Raw genomic sequence first — 18,779 nt, forward strand, 5'->3', positions numbered from 1 at the left:
CTACAAATGTCATTGAATCCATCTTTATGGCTGAATAATGTTCTATCATATATATATATATATATATATATATATATATATATATATATAATTGTGTTATATGTATAATAAATTATATATAAATAAAATTATGTTATATGTATAATAAATTATATATATATATATATATATATATATATATATATATATATATATATATTTTTTTTTTTAAAAGCAGGAAACCGGGTGCTCACATCTTCAGTTGTGAGCAGGAAGCAGACGGAGTGAACTGGAAGTAAGCAGCCCAAGGCTTTCAAACTCCCAAAGTCTTGCCTGCTGCCTGCCCAATTGAATACTTATTCAAGTAGGGCTGTACTTCCTAAACCCTCAAAAACAGCGCCACCAACTGGGGACAAGGTGTTAAAACACTTAGTTCTAGGGGGGACAATTCATCTCAAACCATCATAAATACCTAGGCTGGATGGTTCCTTGGCTAGCTAGCATAAAGAGTGTATGACAGACAGACGTGCTTGAACCCTCTCCAGCCTTGCTTTGCCTTTTTATTGTTGTTTTTGTTATTGATGCCATTCTGATTCGGGTAAAAGGAAAATCCAGCATAGTTTCAATTTGCATTTTCCTGGTGGCTAATGATGTTGAACATGACTTCATGTAATTATTGGGCATATGCGACTATTTTGACAAGTGTCTGCTAAGTTCTTGTGTTCACTTTTAATGACTGGACTGTTTCTTCTTCTTGTGTTATTTTTTGCATTTTCGATGTATTCTTGTTGTTAATTCTCTGGAAGATGCCTTTCTGGCCATTTTTTTGTCCATCATGCATATTATTTCTTATATGGTAGTGGAACAAATCTTTAATCACAGTACTTAGTAGGCAAAGGCAAGTGAATCTGAGTTCAAGACCAGCCTGGTCTATAGAGTGAGTTCCAGGGGGGACCCCCATTTCATAGGCTCTTTTCCTGAGATTCTGAAGAAAACCATAGATTACTCATTTGATATGGTTCTTTCTTATAAATTCAAACATTCACACATATAAGCCTTCCTCTCAGGACTGTATTCATTGCACCTCATAGGTTTGGGGCAAACCTATGAGGCATTTGGCATTTCCATTTCCCTAAGACTCTGAAAACTTAATTTCTCTTATTTTCTCCCAGTGATACTGTTTAAGGGTCTAACGGTAATCCTCATGTGTTAAGAACATTCTGTAAATTTCTCTTGCTGTTTATTTTTAGTTTAATTCAGTTATGACCCAATAAAATGCAAGAAATTATGTCCTTTTTTAACATTTGTTCAGTTCTGATTCATAGTTGAACACATGATCTGTTTTTAAAAAACAGTTTCATAAGCTGCTAAAAAGCATTTGTTTCTGAGACTGCTGAATGAAATATTCTGTGGGTGTCTGTTAAGTCTTTTACTGTGGTGTTTAACTTTAGGGTTTCCTTGCTATTTTTTGTTTTGATATTCATCTATTGATAAAAGAGGGGCATTAAAATCATCCCCTAGTTTTGTATCAATTTTATGATTTATGCCCAGTATTATATTTTATAAAATTGTGTAGTCTGACATCGTTTGTACATATGATGTTATAGATATGTAAGTGAACACACACACTTCCTACCTTCTTGGCCAATTGTTCTACCAATATGTGATGACTGTCTTTGTCTCTTCAGATTGGCTTTGCCTTGAAGTCTGCTATATTTATTATAAATATGGTTCCTTCTGCTTGCTTTTGTCTTCTGTTTATCTGGATACAATGTTCTATTCTTTCCATATTCAGTCTCAGAATATCTTGATCAGTCAGGTGAGTTTCTTGCTGGCAGCAAATTGTTGAAATTTTATGTATGAAGAAAAATAAAATCAGCCACTTTACATCTTTCAATTAGACAATCAAGAGTATTTATATTCAAGGTTTATTATTTAAAGGTATGTACTAATTTCTGCTTTTCTTTCAGTTTTTCTTCTTTTTTCTTAGATATGTTCTTTGTCCTTCATTCATCTTGGAGGTTTGGTGTTTTCCTATAAATGACTATCATTTGTGGCTTCTTCCTAATTCTCATTGCTTGGCTACTCTTCTAGTGATAATTACTCTTTTTTTGTGTGTGCTTATGGTGGTGTTTATATTATTTTTCTTTGGCATTTGATTTCTTCCAGTATTATATGTGATACTAGTTCAGTGGTTATAAATTTCTTAGTTTATGATTATTTTAGAAAGCCCTTACTTCTTGTTCAGTTTTGAAGGATAGCTTTGCAGGTATAGTAGTTTAGTTTGGCAGTCATTTTCTAGCAGTCCCTGAAGCACAGCAACCCATGCCCTCTTGAGTTTTATAACTTTTGGTGAGAAATCAGGGTTTTTTTTTATTATTTTGTCTTTATTTCTGACTTGGATTTTCTTCTTTGCAACTTTAACTTTTCTCCCTTGTCACAATTTTTGCTAGTTTAACTATAATGTGTCATGGTTCTTTTTTTGTCATGTCTAGTTGAACTCTAAATGCTTCCAGTATCTGGTTGTCTATTGGAAAATACCTTGTTAGATTTAAAATTTTTGAAGAATTATAAAAAGTTGCTATTAATTATAGTTCCTTGGCAGACTTTGTATGGGTATAAAATATTTAGGTAAATTCCAAGGGTTAACATGGTAAAGGTCAATTTTCCTAATCTCTTTTAACTCAATGGTAAAGTTGTATTTGTGTCCTATCAGTAATGAGTGAACATTCCTGTTTCTTCCAACGTTTTGGATATTCAACAGGGCTAGTGTTACAGGTCTGGGACACTTTTTCTCTAATGGTAGTTTACTTTAATGTGGGTTTTCTTTTCTTTTTAACACATTTACTTACTGCTCACCACTAGCAAAATGCTTGCCCATACTTTTGATCTAATTTTGTGTTGCTTGCTTTCTTATTGATTTGTGGGCACTATTTGTATATTTTGAATACCAGAACTTATAGATATTTTATAAAGACTTCCATCACTCCTACTCCATGACTTCTTTTTACATCTTAAGTGCTCCTTTCACATTAAAAAAGTTGTTAATTTTAACGAAATCTAAGTTGTCAATTCTTTTTTTTAATAGGTCATGTTTTTGATGTTTCACTTTCTTTTAAAAAGTCAATACCAGATCTCAAGACTTTGAGCAATATCATCCATCTTAAGTTTTTGTGATAGTTATAAGATATGTCTTTAGATACATAGCTCTAAATGTGAGTTTCAAGTTGTGCTATAGTACTATTTGTTGAGAAAGTTATCTTTTTTCCATTGAGTGACCTTTGGTTTTAGTCAATTTTTGTTTAAGTCTAATTCTGGGATGTTTCTATTCTTGTGATTCATTGATTTACTCTTTTTGTAATACATCTTAATTATTGTGATTTATATTACAGTAAGTATTGAAGTTAGGTATTTGTTGTTTTGTTTTGTTTGCTTGTTTGTCTTACTTTTGTCTTTCCCTTATCAATTGCATTGGCTATTTTGGGTCTATTGCTCTTTCCTCCATTGCATTATTGCCACATTTATGTCTGCTTGTGTGTCTGAAGATTTCCTGTGGAAGAATATGTCATTCTCTGTTGGTTAGGCTCTGCTAGCCAAGAACAAACCACAGACCCAGGACCATTATAAAAAGCTCTGGATCCACCATCCTCCAGGAATCCAGACTCCAAAGGTCTCTACATCTTCACTTCACCGACCCTTCCACCATGAAACCATATCTGCTTCTCTCTACTCTATTCTTCTTCTTGGGCCTCTTACCCCTAGGTAAGTTGGTGGCTAATTATAGGGGGCATATTAAGTTTAAAAGTCTCTCTGGAAGGTCAGAGATTAGTTAATTTTAACAGTTTCAGAAACCCAACATCCACAGCTCCACTAAGATTATATCAGGATAAAACAGACATACATTGCCATTAATCCAAATGTCAAATGGGTCATGTTGTACTACATACACCCTTTCTTTGGATTCCTAGGGAGGAACAAGGAGTTCTTTGTATATGTCTAGTTCTTCTAGGACATTTTGAAGCACTATTTAAGCAGCATTTATGAGGACATCTACTCTTTCAAATGAGAGGATGGAAACTCCCCAAGGAGAGGTGATGTTAAATGAGGGTCACAAAGTCCTGGACATCTTATGAGAAGAGACAAGTATTCCAACACAAGTGAAAAGTCAGAATCCTTGTTAGGCAAGGGGAAGTTAGCATGGGAATGAACTGCAGCAGGAAGATCCCTAAATATACAAGTAGAGATGGAATATATTACACACATAAATAAAATATCTTCTAATTAGAAAATTAGCTCACTGGCTCTGTGAGATGGGTCAAAATATAAACCAACAAAACCCAAGGTAACGCACCTGTGGAAGTTGTTACACATGAAAAATGCATAGCAAAATGAACCTGTAGCATGAAAAGAGAAAAACTGTAGACAAATAATAAGCAAAGACACCAATTTGTAATACCTTGGTACATAACAGGTTTATTTATAGTAATTGAAAACATAAGGATGGATGTGGTGAATGAGTACAAAATTTAGTAGACTGAGCATGGATTATGTTGAGTTTAGAAAAAAAATCATAATAAATCCACAGAATAAAGGGGAATGAGCCAACAAACACAAGAAACAAAGGGACCAAAAAAGTAACAAAACAAAAACATTGTATACTTCACAGTACTCTGGTACTATTGATCAAGGGAAGATTAGATCACACTTAAAATAGCTACTTCACAAATGATGGAGTTGATACCATAATAGGTGCTCCTCAGACTCAAAAATGAGAAGATTTATTACAACTGTGTGTAATGTATTCCCCCTCTTGTATATTTAGGGATCTTCCTGCTGCAGTTCATTGTATCTGTGATTTTACATTAATCAGATTCCTACTAACTTGTCATCACTAAGATACAAATATCTATTGTTTTAATCTTAAGAAAATGGTTATTTCCTTGCTTTTCCTTAAAATCATGACCTGGAGTCTTGGTCTTGAAATCGTTCCCTTTTCATTCTCTCTTAAATATATCCCCATCAAATACTTTCCCATCTCTCCCACTCTGTTATTGAAATTGCTTTTGCCTTCAGCATTCATACAAAAGCTTTCTCTCCACCCCCTGCACACTTATTAACAATCACCGTGCTGTTGGCCCAGTGGTCATTCATTCCGCATTGTCAACTGCCTGTTGGCTGATTTTCCAGTGCCAGCCCCTCCCCTCTTCATAATCTTCCATATTTAGCCATTCTGTTCTGGAGTAGAAGTGTCAACTTGTTTCTCAGCTTAGCTCACTGATGGCTCCTCCTCAGTGTCTGCCACTTTTTCCTTATCTTTTCTGGTGATTCTTCTTGGAGGGGAGCCCAGGGGCTCAGGTCCTTGCCCTCCTCTACTCCCATTCACTTTACGAGACTTAGTGAATCTCATATCTTCAAATTCGCTGTTGGGCTTTTTCATTAGAACTCTAGTATGTCTAAAATAGGACTCATGGTTGTCTCTCAGATTCTTCTATGAGGAGTTTCCACACCTTAGTGCTGTGACTGTCATGCCAGGGGGACTCCTTGGATCTTCACTTCTCCTTAGGGATTTTCCATTGCTATACCACAAAGGGGCTCTGTTCAGGTTCCTGTCTCTCTTACTCCATTTTGGATATTGGGTGGCTCATATCCCAAGGGTGTCTTTCTTGGCTTCTGTCCTGTTATTAGACCTTACTAGTCTCTACTTGTATATTTGTAACTAAAGAGAGAGATTTTGTCTCAGCTCCTGTGTTCCTTTTACAGAGGTGAATGATATGATCTAAGACTCCAAGTAAGTTGGTTTTCAAAAAAGATTTATCATTTATTTTATATATGTGAGTACATTGTCACTGTCTTGAGACACACTAGAAGAGGGTATTTGATGCCATTCCAGATGGTTGTGAGTCACCATGTGGTTGAAATGAACTCAGGACCTCTGGAACAGCAGTCAGTTCTCTTAACCACTGAGCCATCTCTCCAGCCTCTCCAAGTAAGTTCTTAATAGTCTCCAACTCATCATTTCAGCCGGACAGTGGTGGCTCATGCCTGTAATCCCAGCACTCTGGGAGGCAGAGGCAGGTAGATTTCTGAGTTCAAGGCCAGCCTGGTCTACAGAGTGAATTCCAGGACAGCCAGGGCTACACAGAGAAACCCTGTCTCGAAAAAACCAAATCCCCCCCCCAATAAAAAACAAAGGAAAAAATTAGGCTCCAACTCAGACCTCAAATTGGAATATCTCCTGCATGCCTACCTGCTACATGTAGTTTTCTTGCTTACCGTATATATCTTATGAATACTCACCAGAAGGTCATGAAAGAGAGGAAGTCAGATGTGATTGAGACCCTGGGGATGCTTAAAAAAAAAGCATCGCTCCACCTTCAGATGTTTGTTTGAAGTTTAGGACACTTTTCTCATATCTGCCAATGGCAACTGCTTCTTCCTCCTGTCACTCAGTCACACGTGAGCAATCTGCCAGTCTCTCTGCTGTAGCTGGGCAAAGCTCAGTTAGCCTTCACTGAGACCCCAGATTCTACAGTGAGCTTTAAAACTGAGGATCTATTTTAAAAGCACTATCCAACTTGTGATCTTTCTTGAGAAAAGAACAATCACTTTTGCTCGTTTTATATCCTGTCCTAGTTAGGGTTTTACTGCTGTGAACAGAAAAGACATGACTAAGGCAAGTCTTGTAAGGACAACATTTAATTGTGGCTGGCTTACAGGTCAGAGAGTCAGTCCACTACCATCACCGCAGGAGCATGGCAGAGTCCAGGCAGGCACGGTGCTGTAGAGCTGAGATTTCCACATCTTCATCTGAAGGTTGCTAGCAGAACAGTCACTTGCCTGCAGCTAGGGCTAGGGTATTAAAGCCCACACCCACAGTGACACACATACTCCAACGAGGTCACACCTCCAATAGTGTCACTCCCTGGCCCAAGCATATACAAACTGTCACATATCCCAAGAGGAGTCACATTTATTTCTGCTCTTTTCAGATCTACAAATGTTGGACAACACTCAATAATATAACTAGTTTAGTGATATTAACACAGAATTTTAGCTTGGCTCTGAAGTCCATTTCCACTACATTGTTTCCTCCATAAATATTCTTTAGGATTTTCTTTCTTGAAGATGTCTTGGTAAAACACACTGTGATTCCACAATATGAACTAATCATGTGTGTGTGTGTGTGTGTGTGTACATGTATAATCATATACAACAAGTTCATGTTGTATAACATTATATGTATAGATCAATTAAAATAATAAAATAGAATTACTAGCTAAGCATAGACTAGCACTGCAAAAGACTACTCCTACAATGTTTTCCCATGGAAATTTGATTCTGCCCCATCAAAAGGGAGAGAGGAAAAGGTTAGTAAAAATGATAACAGTAAATATTTAGACAGCTGCTGTGTGCATCATGAGGGGAAATGAAGTAAGGTGACCACAACATTAAAGATGTGAATCTTTACCCTTACCTTGACCTGAAAGCCTGGTACAAGATGGATCCTATCTTTAATATTACATGACTTTTTCTGATGTGTTCTATAAAACCATCCATCCACCTACCCACCCGTCCTTCCATCTACCCACCCATCCATCTACCCATCCATCTATCTACCCATCCATCCATCCACCCACCCATCCATCCAACCATCCATCCATCCATCCACCCACCCACCCATCCATCTATCCATCCATCCATCCATCCATCCATCCACCGACCCACACATCCATCTATCCATCCATCCATCCATCCATCCATCCATCCATCCATCCATCCACCGACCCATCCATCCATCCATCCATCCATCCATCCATCTACCCACCCACCCACCCATCCATCCACCCATCCATCCATCTACCCACCCACCCACCCATCCATCCATCCATCCATCTACCCACCCACCCACCCATCCATCCACCCATCCATCCATCTACCCACCCACCCACCCATCCATCCATCCATCCGCCTAACCATCCATCCATCCATCCATCCATCCATCAATCCATCCAAGTCTTTTCTGACAAAATTTAGTCTGGAGATTTAGCCCTCAGTGTCCTCTGTGTCCACAGTACTCTTCCTTGGGTATTTTCTTATTGTTTTCATAAGCCCAGAAAGCAATCTCTGCCAATCCTCTCAATCCCATCCTCCAGGGTATACCTGGTCCATCACTGTATGACTTTATTCAAAACATTTGCCACTTGTTGAATCACCTCATTATTCAAACTGTGTTTTTGCTGTTGTTGCTGTTATCGTTTGGTTTGGTTTTGGTACTGTTAGATCTTCCTATCGAATGCAACCTCTGTGTAAATAAGGCATCTGGGCTGTTCTATTATTATGAAGAGAAAAGCTTTGTGAGTAAACCGCAGTAAGTTTGACATTCTATATAAAGGAGTGAGGTGATGAAGAAATCAGCATATTTAGGACATCTATTTTGTCTTGTTTTAGTCTGATATTTAACACAGTAACTTCTGAAGCTTTATCTAGACTTTTCATGTGTTTACAAGAAAACTAAGGGACAAGCTGTGAATAAGTGTGAATAAGCTGTTGGGAGAAGGGGGGGTGGCTGTGGGGTCATTGTGCAGGAGCTGCTGGGGGGGTCATTAGTTTGGCTCCTGTTCCTCACAAAGAGGCACTCTGCCCAGAATCATTCTGTCCTCATGGGTAAAGATGCCCACATGACACTCACACCCTGACCTATCACTTCCCTGGTTTCTTCTCTGCAGTTAGAAGTGGTTTAGGTGCGGCCGAGATGCACTGTGTCAGTCTGCAGGGCACTTGCAGAAGAAACATTTGCAAACTGACAGAAGATGAAATCGGTGCTTGCCGGAGAAGATGGAAATGTTGCAGGTTCTGGTGGATTCTCATACCTATTCCAACTCCAGTTATCTTCTCAGACTATCAAGAACCCCTCAAGTCTAAGATTAAGTAAGACCACAGTGAACACAGGAAGGACAGCTCGCCCAGCTGGCTAAAGCAATGCAACCTTGACACCGGACACTTCCAGCTCTTCAACCAGGTTCTACTCAGCTTGCCAATAAACATAAATATTGATTTCAAATATGTCCAGATACCATTTCTTTATGACATTTCAACATTTAAATAAAAGATTTAAATACAAGAAACTTTGCTTTGGAGCTAGAAAAAAATGCTGCTCTTCCAGAGGACCTGAGTTCAGTTCCCAGCGCACCCATGTTGTCTTACAGCCGTCTCTAACTCCACTTCCAGGGATCCAACACCTTCTTCTGACTCCACAGCACTGGACATATATTTGGTAAACATATGTACATGAGGTTAAACACAAATACCTATAAAATAAAAATAAAAAATCATTTTAAAACATGCTGTTTCCAGGTCTGGTAGTTGTGGCATGTGTCTTTAATCCCAGCACTTGGGTGGCAGAAGAAGGTAGATTTCTGAGTTTGGGGCCAGCCTGGTCTACAGAGTGTGTTTATGTGGGCATTGCTTGCTTTTATGCCTGTGCTTCATGCGTAGCCAGTGCTTGCAGAGGCCAGAAGAGGGAGTCGATCGCTCCCCTGGAACTGGAGTTACATAGAATGTGGGTGCTGAAAAAAACCAAACTTGGGTCCTTTGGAAGAGCAGCCCATGCTCTTAAGCTCTGAGCTGCCCCTCCACAACATCTTCATACCCTTTCTCCTCCCCTCTCTTACACCCACACTTCCCCCACTTCTGCTTCACAGCATCATCCCTGAGTCCTGGTATTCCAAGATCAATGTTCTCTAAAGTAAAACTCGGAATTTCTTACTCTCCTTATACATTATTAATAACAGGTAAGCTTTCCAATCACTGAAATTCAAGTCTCAGAAACTTAAATAAAATCTATGAGGCCAGTGTTACGACAACTTGGAATAATACTGTCAATTTGCATTAGTGACAAAATGAAAGATTGACATAGTGTCAAGTACCAGAATTTATTTGGTCAAAAGAATTGCATCTCATGTACAATGAATTAAAAAGTCCCTACGATGTGTGCTATACAGAAAACCCAAGAGAAAAAATTTACAGGAAATATCTATAAAAGTGTTGGTGGGCAGTGAGTTACTGTCTACCTCGCTCAAAGCTAACGAGTTCCAGCAGAGGGCGCTGCAGACTTCTCCCAAGAATCCAGGAACTTTCTGAGGTTCAATTTTTATTAGGACCCTAGGCAATTTCTTCCACATCCAAATTTTCTGTTCTCAGGGTCTCAGCTGGGGGGCCAGAAGGGGGGAAGGGCCGGGAAGAGCGGGCGGAGTGGAGGTGGCGGACAAGGACACAACATGGAGACCTCGTGATGGGTGAAACATTTTGTCCTGCCTGGTGCACAAATCCATTCTTGCTCCCAGGGCATCCTTAGATTTCAGAGTGTGTCCACAGTGCCTGGGTCAGCGAGTAGGACTGAAAGTTAGTAAACAGCGAGAAACCCTTTGTTTCCCCGCCCAGAGCAAACTGGAGCCTGGCAGAATTACAACAAAGGGCAATTATTCTTGTTTGGACAGTTTTTCCCCTGGTTCCCTCTGAACTGGTGAATCGCAACTATGTTGTGTGGCAGAGTGGGCTCGATTATCCCGAGGTTCCACGCAGGCTATGGGCAGCTGAGTTGCTGAAGCGCTTGCCACTGGTTAGGGGATTTCTTTCGGTTTGCTCTATTCTCTTGAGCATCTGCAGCTTACATACAGGATCCTGCTGAGCATTCTCTGCCAGATTTTCCAAACTTGGTAAGAGCCCTGTTTGCTTTGTCTACGGGGGCATGGAGACTGTCTTGTCTGTTTCTTTGTTTTTGTTTTTGTTTTTGTTTTTCGAGACAGGGTTTCTCTGTATAGCCCTAACACTGTCTTTTTTGAGATCAGTCTGCTGTGTGTATAAAAGCACTTGGGCAGTCTCCCGCAGGACAGAAGTCACATCACACCCGGTGACCTTTGAATCACCCATCTTATACCACTGGCCATTGCCAGCTTTAACATAACAGAGGTAATGTTCTTTGGGACAAGTCACACTGCTATCGACCACCACAGCATAGAGGGCATACACAAATGATCCTCTATTAGGCTGAGACATGTATACAGCTCAAGAGATTTAGGGTAGCTCACGTCCCTGTCTACTTTGTCACCTGTGAAGTCTGAGAGGGAATTCAACACCAGCAGGAGAACCTTCAACGCAGTTTGCACAGTCAAGGTCTTGGGAGCCTGCACAAGTAGGCCCGTGTAGTGTGGTCTCCCTTGCCCTCCCAAGCTCCTTCACCTTCACTAAATCCAAGGCTTTGTTCACACTCTGAGCCAACTTGATATCCAGGAAGGGGTCAAAGGTGCCTGAGGTGCCCCGGCAGAGGAGACACTTGGTCTGGGATCCCCAGGAGCCTCCAAGTATCATCTCATGGCCCAGGGTGCGACCCTCAGAGGCTGGTCCCCAATGCTTGCTCGCTGGCAGGCAGGATGTGTGCCTGACATTCAAGCTGAACTTCAGAAACTCAAGGGCATCTTCCTGCTTGTGCTCCTGGAAGGCGGAAGTCAACACGAATGAGTGTTGGGTGACTTCCCTGGAGTGGAGGAGACTCTGGGTCACGTGAGCATCCATAGCACACACATGTAACCTCCATGACTGGTGACGGCAGCTCTGAGAGAGCTCCTGAGACAGCATGTAGTTTACAAAAATTAGTATGTGTCCTACAGTATCAAACATTTAGCCAAGATTTAATTCTTCACTTAAAAATGAACAAGCGTACCCATGTCATCAGTATGCAAATCTGCTTTTGTCTTTAGTAAATGGTAATATATATATATATGTACAAATATATATGTATTTAGTAAATAATATATATAGTGGTTATATATTGAATATTAATGGCTATATATTGAATATATATACATGTATATATATATATGAATTGCTTAAGAGTAAATTTCTTTTAAACACTTTTTTCTTTAAAAAAAAAATGTCCTGGTTGGTTTTGGTCAACTTGACACAAGCTAGAATCATCTTGGAAGAGGAACCTCAACTGAAAGAATGCTGCCACCACATTTCCTGTAGGCAATTCTGTAGGTGTTTTATTGAATAATGATTTATTGGGGGCCCAGCCCACCAGGGGCGGTGTCACCCTAAGAAGGTGATCCTGCGTAATATATAAAAGGTGAGCAAGCCAGGACTGAAGGGGTTGGGGAGAGAAGTTGAAACTTATTATCAATAAATGCTTTACTCTAACACCTATGTTTTATACCTTTATTCCTGGGGTCATGGATAGATTTCTTAGGCGAAAAGGCTCCCATCAAGTGGGCAAATTTAAGAAGCCCTGCCCTAGGTGATAGCTTCTCCTCGTAGAGCCTGTAAACACTGGATTTCCCCAGCCCTATCCTGTTCTCTTCTTTGACCCCATCTCTCACTCTGTCATGTGTCCTGGGTCCTCTCTCCCTACACCGGATTTCTTCTTTGAACTTCAAGACCAGATCTCAAACAGCTCAGACTCAGCATGGCCACCCTTGGCCTTTTATCAGCCCTCTGCGACCTGCCCCCTTTCAAACCTGGTCGTACCTGGCACCATCCCTGTGCACACGACTGACTCACTCATCCTTGACCGCTCCCCTTCGGCCTCGCCCACTGCATCAACAGTGCCTTCCAGACCCTTCTGAAACTTGCCTTCCATCCATCTGCTCCCTTCCTCCAGCTCTGATGCTGCCACTCTGGCCTAACGCCCCTGGCCACCGAGATGCTGTGTGCTCCTGGAGCCCGATTCTCACCAGAGGCTTCTTTATCAAAGGCAGCAGCCATAGCTGTGCACATCTGCTTTGCTGCTTCAGTCTGTCTCTTAGCTTCATACAAGTTGACAGGACTTGCTGGCAGTGGCACTTCCTGCCTTAAAATGGCCCTGCCTTCCGATTTGTTCACTAAGTGCTACTCCCTGGTTGACCCCTCCCTTGGAACGCTCATTCGCATTTCAACCTTCCACCTGCTCATTCTTGCCTCTCTCCTATGACTTAGCTAAAATGTCACTGCTGTGTGAGCCATCCTGCCCCACCCCCATGTGTTCATAGTAGTTTGCACTATTTGAGCTTAGCCATCGTCTCCAGTGGAGGTGGAGGTTGGCTGTCTGGTGCCTGGTGACGCCTGGTGAGGACTGTGTAGCAATGAGCCATCTTGCTGGCCCTTGATACATATTTGTGGATTGAATGGAACTGCATAAGGAAGTGTTGATGCTTGGGGTAAGATGGAAGGACCCCCAACTCTTCCTGTACCACTCTAACCCTATGTCCAGAACCCCATTTAACAGGCTGACATATCTGGATAGATTTTCTAGTGAGACTCTGCTGGCTTTCCCTGGAGATCTTTGAAATCACCCAAGTATAATTTGTAAGGCTGGCATGTGGGTGCCTGAGCTCACCAGATGGTGTTAACCTGTGCAGCAGTCTGTCTTTCTGTCCCAGGAACAGAATGGCAGTGGTGTTCCCTAGTGGACAGCAGAGTGGGTGGAGCATTTAACCCATCAGCCAATCACTAAAATGGCCTTAAAAATTAAGTTAAAATTTTGAGTTTTTACTTAAATGTTTATAAGTGTGTGTGTGTGTGTGTGTGTGTGTGTGAGAGAGAGAGAGAGAGAGAGAGAACAAGTACATGCATAAAGGTCAGAGAACAGTCTTTAGGATCTTGTCTTCTGTCTTCTGTCCGTTGTGGGAGGCGAAGAGCAAACGCAGGTCGTCAGGCTTGTAAGGCCTCTCCACCTGCTGAGCCTTTCTGCCAGCCCCAATTTTAATTTTAATTCAAGATGGCTTTGAGGATTTGTTTCAAAACTAAAAAACATTCAAATCACATTCTTTACTTGTTTATTAATTTATTTATTTGTGTGCACCTGTGTGCACACACCATGGCATGTGTGCCAAAGGTCAGAGGAGTCATTTTCTTTCCATTTTGTGGGTCCCAACTCAGGTCCTTAGGCAAGTGTCTTTACCCTCTGAGTCACCTTGCTGGTCTTCTTACATACATGCACTTCATTTTGCTAGACTGAGAACTGAACTCAAAGCTTTTTGCAAATTAGTCAAGTGCTCTCTACCACTGAGCTACATCCCAGACCCCTGTAGGTATCTTAAGGAAAACATTAATTAGTTTTCCTAGGCTAAATTTAAAAACTATGTATTAGTTATGGTTACAATTGCTGCCATGAAACACTATGACCAAAGCAATTGGGGGAGGAAAGGGTTCATTCGGCTTACACTTCCATATGACTGTTCATCAACAAAGGAAGGCAGGGCAGGAACTCAAGCAGAGCAGGAACCTGGATGCAGGAGGTGATGTGGAAGCCATGGAGGTTTGCTGCTTACTGCCTTGCTCCCCATGACTTGCTCAGCCTGCTTTTTATTATTTTTTTTTTATTTATTAAAAAGGGAAGTAAAGGGAAATAAAAACACTTCATGATAAAATTAAAGATTTACATGGAAAATATTTCAGCTGAACACGTTAAAATTGACAATTTTCACGGAAAATTAAAGAGTAAAGTGGTAGACATAGAAAACATTGCTAAATTAATTGAAATATGGGATAGAAACATTTATGATAGAATTGAAGATTCATGTGGAAAATATTTCTGATAAAATTGTAGAAAAATGTAGAAAAACATGTCAGAATTGAAGATTATCATGGAAAATTTTATATAGATATAATAATGGTAGGTATAAAAGTATTCCTAAGTTGATTGAAAGTGGAATTATAAACATTTTCTGATAAACTTGAAGATTTACATGGAAAATATTTCTGATAAAATGGAAGAAATATATAGAAAAACATGTTAAAATTAAAGATTATCATGGAAATTAAATAGATAAAATGATAGACACAAAGATAATTCTAAATTGACTGAAGGTGGAATTATAAACATTTTCAGATAACATTGAAGATTTACATGGAAAATATTTCTGGTAAAATTCAAGAAATAAATAGACAAACATGTTAAAATTGACTATTTCATGGAAAAATTTACATATAAAATGATAGATATAAAAACTCTTTCTAAATTAATTGAAGGTGTAATTACAAACATTTGTGATAAAATCAAAGATTTACATTGAAAACATTTATGATAAAATAGAGGAAGTATATAGAAAGACATTAAAATTGACGATTATCAAGAAAAATAATGCAGATAAAATGGTAGACATAAAAAATACTAAATTAATTAAAGGGGGAATTATAAACATTTTCTGATAAAATTGAAGATTTACATGAGAAGTATTTTGTTAGTCTGTATCTTTTTATTGGGTAGTTGAGTCCATTGTTGTTAAGAGATATTAGGGAATAGTGATTGTTGCTTTCTGTTATTTTTTATGTTATTTTTATGTTTGTGTGGGTATCTTATTTGGGTTTGTTGGAAGATTACTTTCTTGCTTTTTCTAGAGTGTAGTTCCCCTCCTTGTGTTGGCATTGTCCATCAATTATCCTTTGTAGGGCTAAATTTGTGGACAGATATTATGTAAATTTGGTTTTACCATGGAATATCTTAGTTTCTTTATCTATGATGATTGAGAGTTTTGCTGGGTATAGTAGCCTGGGCTGGCATTTGTGTTCTCTTAGAGTCTGTATGAGATCTGCCCAGGATCTTCTAGCTTTCATCATCTCCGGTGAGAAGTCTGGTGTAATTCTGATAGGTCTGCCTTTTTAAGTTACTTGCCCTTTTTCCCTTATTGCTTCTTAATACTCTTTCTTTGTTTAGTGAATTTGGTGTTTTGATTATTATGTGCTGGAAGGACTTTCTGTTCTGGTCCAGTCTGTTTGGAGTTCTGAAGTCTTCTTGTATGTTCATGGGCATCACTTTCTCTAGGTTAGGAAAGTTTTCTTCTACAATTTTGTTGAAAATATTTACTGGGCCTTTAAGATGTAAATCCTTGTTCTTGTCTATACCTATAATCCTTAGGTTTGGTCTTCTTATTGTGTCCTGGAGTTCCTGGATGTTTTGGGTTACCAGCTTTATGCATTTTGCATTTTCTTTGACTGTTGAGTCAATGTTTTGTATGGTATCTTGAGCACCTGAGGTTCTTTCTTCTATTTCTTGTATTCTGTTGGTGCATCTATGACTCCTGAATTCTTTCCAAAGTTTTCTATCTCCAGAGATAGAAACTTTGTGATTTCTTTATTGTTTCTACTTCCACTTTTAGATCCTGGATGGTTTTGTTCAGTTCCCTCACTTGATTGTGTTTTCCTGTAATTTTTAAAGGGATTTTTGTGTTTCTTCTTTGAGAGCTTCTGCCTGTTGCCCCATGATCTCCTGTATTTCTTTAAGGGCTTTTTGTGTTTCCTCTTTAAGGGCTTTTACCTGTTGATCAATGTTCTCCTGTATTTCTTTAAGGGACTTATTTAAGTCTTTCTTGAAGCCCTCTATCATCACCATGAGATACAATTTTAAATCCAACTCTTGCTTTTCCAGTGTGTTGGTGTATCCGGGGCTTGCTGTGGTGGGAGAACTGGGTTCTGATGTTGCCATGTGGCCTTGGTTTCTGTTGGTAGGGGTCTTGTGCTTGCCTTTGGCCATCTGGTTATCTCTGGTGCTAGTTGGTATTGTTGTCTCTGGCTGGAGTTTGTTCCTCCTGTGGGCCTGTAAGCCTGTGTCCTTACTCCTCTGAATTCAAAAGTGAAAGCACTGCTGGGAGATCTCTCTCTCCTGGCAGGCTATACACAGAAGACTGTAGAGTTTCCCGGCTCCCTGGTGCAAATGGTGGCAGGAAGACTTCTGTCCCAGCTGCTCCACTGTCTTAGGCCCTGTGTGCTCCTAGCTGGTCCCGTCCAGAGAGAAGGTGGAGATCTCACCTCTGCGCTCAGAACTGAAAGCACTGCTGGGAGATCACTCTCTCCTGGTAGGCTATGAACAGAAGGCTGTGGAGTCTCCCAGCTCCCTGGTGCCAATGGTGGCGGGAACACTTCCTTCCCAGCTGCTCCACTGATATTAGGCCCTGTGTGATCCTAACTGGTTCCCTCCAGAGAGAAGGCTATGGGGTCTCCCAGCTCCCTGGTGCAAATGGCAGAAGGAAGACTTCCCTCCCAGCTGCTCCTTCACCTGCTTTCTAATTGAACCACCAGCCCAGGGATAACACTACCCACAAAAATGGACTGGGCCTTCCCCTGTCAATCACTAATTTAAAAAATGCTCTGCTGTCAGAACTTATGGAGACACTTTCTCAACTGAGGTTCCCTCCTTTCAGATAACTGTAGTTTGTGTCAAGTTGACATAAAACTAGCCAATACTACAATTTGTACCTTTTCATCAGACAGTTACCTTTAATGCTGTTGTAGCTGCTCACACCAGAGACACTGCAGTTTCAGCATCTCTAGGGTCTGCTATGTAGGGATGCTTTAAGAACCAGGCATCTCTCCCCCACCACTTCCAGAGCATGTTTTACATTCGTTCTTAATTAGTTTATTGAGAGATATTTGCTCCAAGTCATGTACTCATGTAATAAAAGTCCTTGCTCCTATATTTAGAAGACTGTCCAATATAAATACCACTCCCAAACCTCCCATAATGAGCCTCCATTGACATAATGAGTTTCTTGGGAGGAATTGTATACATTAGAGATACTGATGAGTACTTTTATAACATATGCAATCCTAATGAGCTATTTTCCTTGTTACTGGGAAGAGGATTAATCTTGGGTAAATTTTCCAATAGCTGACAGTGCCTTCCCATCCCAGCCTGCCCTCCCCTGGGAGTCTATACCCTATTATTGCTCCATCTCCCAACTCCCATCAAACTCTTGACTGTCCCCAGTATTAGCTAAGAGTCTTAGTGGAAAGAAGTTCTTGCATTGACTCATTCTAAAATATTATGACTGAAACCACCCATTACCATTTCCAACCTTGGCTGGCCCTATGTCTTTCCAGAGAAACATTCTTATTTTGAACATTAGTTGACTATCCCGGGAGCATTTCTGAGGATTTATGTGTGTCCTAGAGATTGTTTACAAAGAACAGAAACCAGCGCACTGGAGAGATGGCTTAGTGATTAAGAGCTCTGACTGCTCTTCCAGAGGTCTTGAATTCAATTTCCAGCAACCACATGGTGGCTCACAACCATCTTGTAATGGGGATCCAATGCCCTCTTCTGGTGGGTCTGAAGACAGTACAGTGTACTCAGATAAATGAAATAAATCTTTAAAAAGGAAAACAAACAAACAAACCCCCAGAAACTTACTCAAGCAGACTGTCAGTGTGAGATAACCAGGAAGCCTTGGAGAACAAGGCAGAGCTGGTGTCCAGGAGGGCTGGGCCAGCACTGAAGGGTTGTTGTAACTGATGTGAACTCTGCTTCTCTAGAACTGTTGTCCACTAACTTTTACCAACTGCTCTTTCATTCCATGTAGAGGGTCAAATGCAGCTGTGGGCATGCCCGTCCACTGTGCCATTTCTACACTTAGGGGATGCTCCACCGGAAACAGTTCAGATCAGGCTCCCAACCCAGGCACACTCCATTCTGCCTTTGTGGGTTAAGGTTACATGGGATAGACACACACAGCTCCCCATTCCAGGGTTGAGAACCAAGTATGTGTCTGTTACTATAAACAGGGTGTGGATAGAGAATGGGAACCTCTCTAGAAATGGGGTTGATGAATTCCTTTGCTTAATTCATCAGGGAATTCAGAGTGGTGAAGAATTCTGGGGACAGGAAAGTGTCACGATTCTTATGTCGCTGACAGGTCTGTGTGTAGACCTCACGAACCGGGCTGTGAGTAGTTGGCGTCATGCTCACTAAGGGAATATAGCACAGGCTGCCATTCTCACTGCATCGCCTGGGACTCAGCTGGCTACTGACTCAAGAAAAAGAAGATTTACCA

The 18,779-nt window shown here is 40.4% G+C and overlaps 1 protein-coding gene across 1 annotated transcript; it reads left to right on the forward strand.

The window, feature by feature from the left end:
* The first annotated feature begins 3,683 nt into the window (after positions 1-3,683).
* LOC127690903 (beta-defensin 109-like) lies at positions 3,684-8,911 on the forward strand. The gene is made up of 2 exons (XM_052190472.1): positions 3,684-3,741; positions 8,706-8,911. Exons 1-2 carry the CDS (start codon positions 3,684-3,686, stop codon positions 8,909-8,911), a joined length of 264 nt encoding a protein of 87 aa, XP_052046432.1.
* Positions 8,912-18,779: the final 9,868 nt, after the last annotated feature.

This window comes from Apodemus sylvaticus, chromosome 8, assembly GCF_947179515.1.
Source record: "Apodemus sylvaticus chromosome 8, mApoSyl1.1, whole genome shotgun sequence".
NCBI classification, from domain to species: Eukaryota; Metazoa; Chordata; class Mammalia; order Rodentia; family Muridae; genus Apodemus; species Apodemus sylvaticus.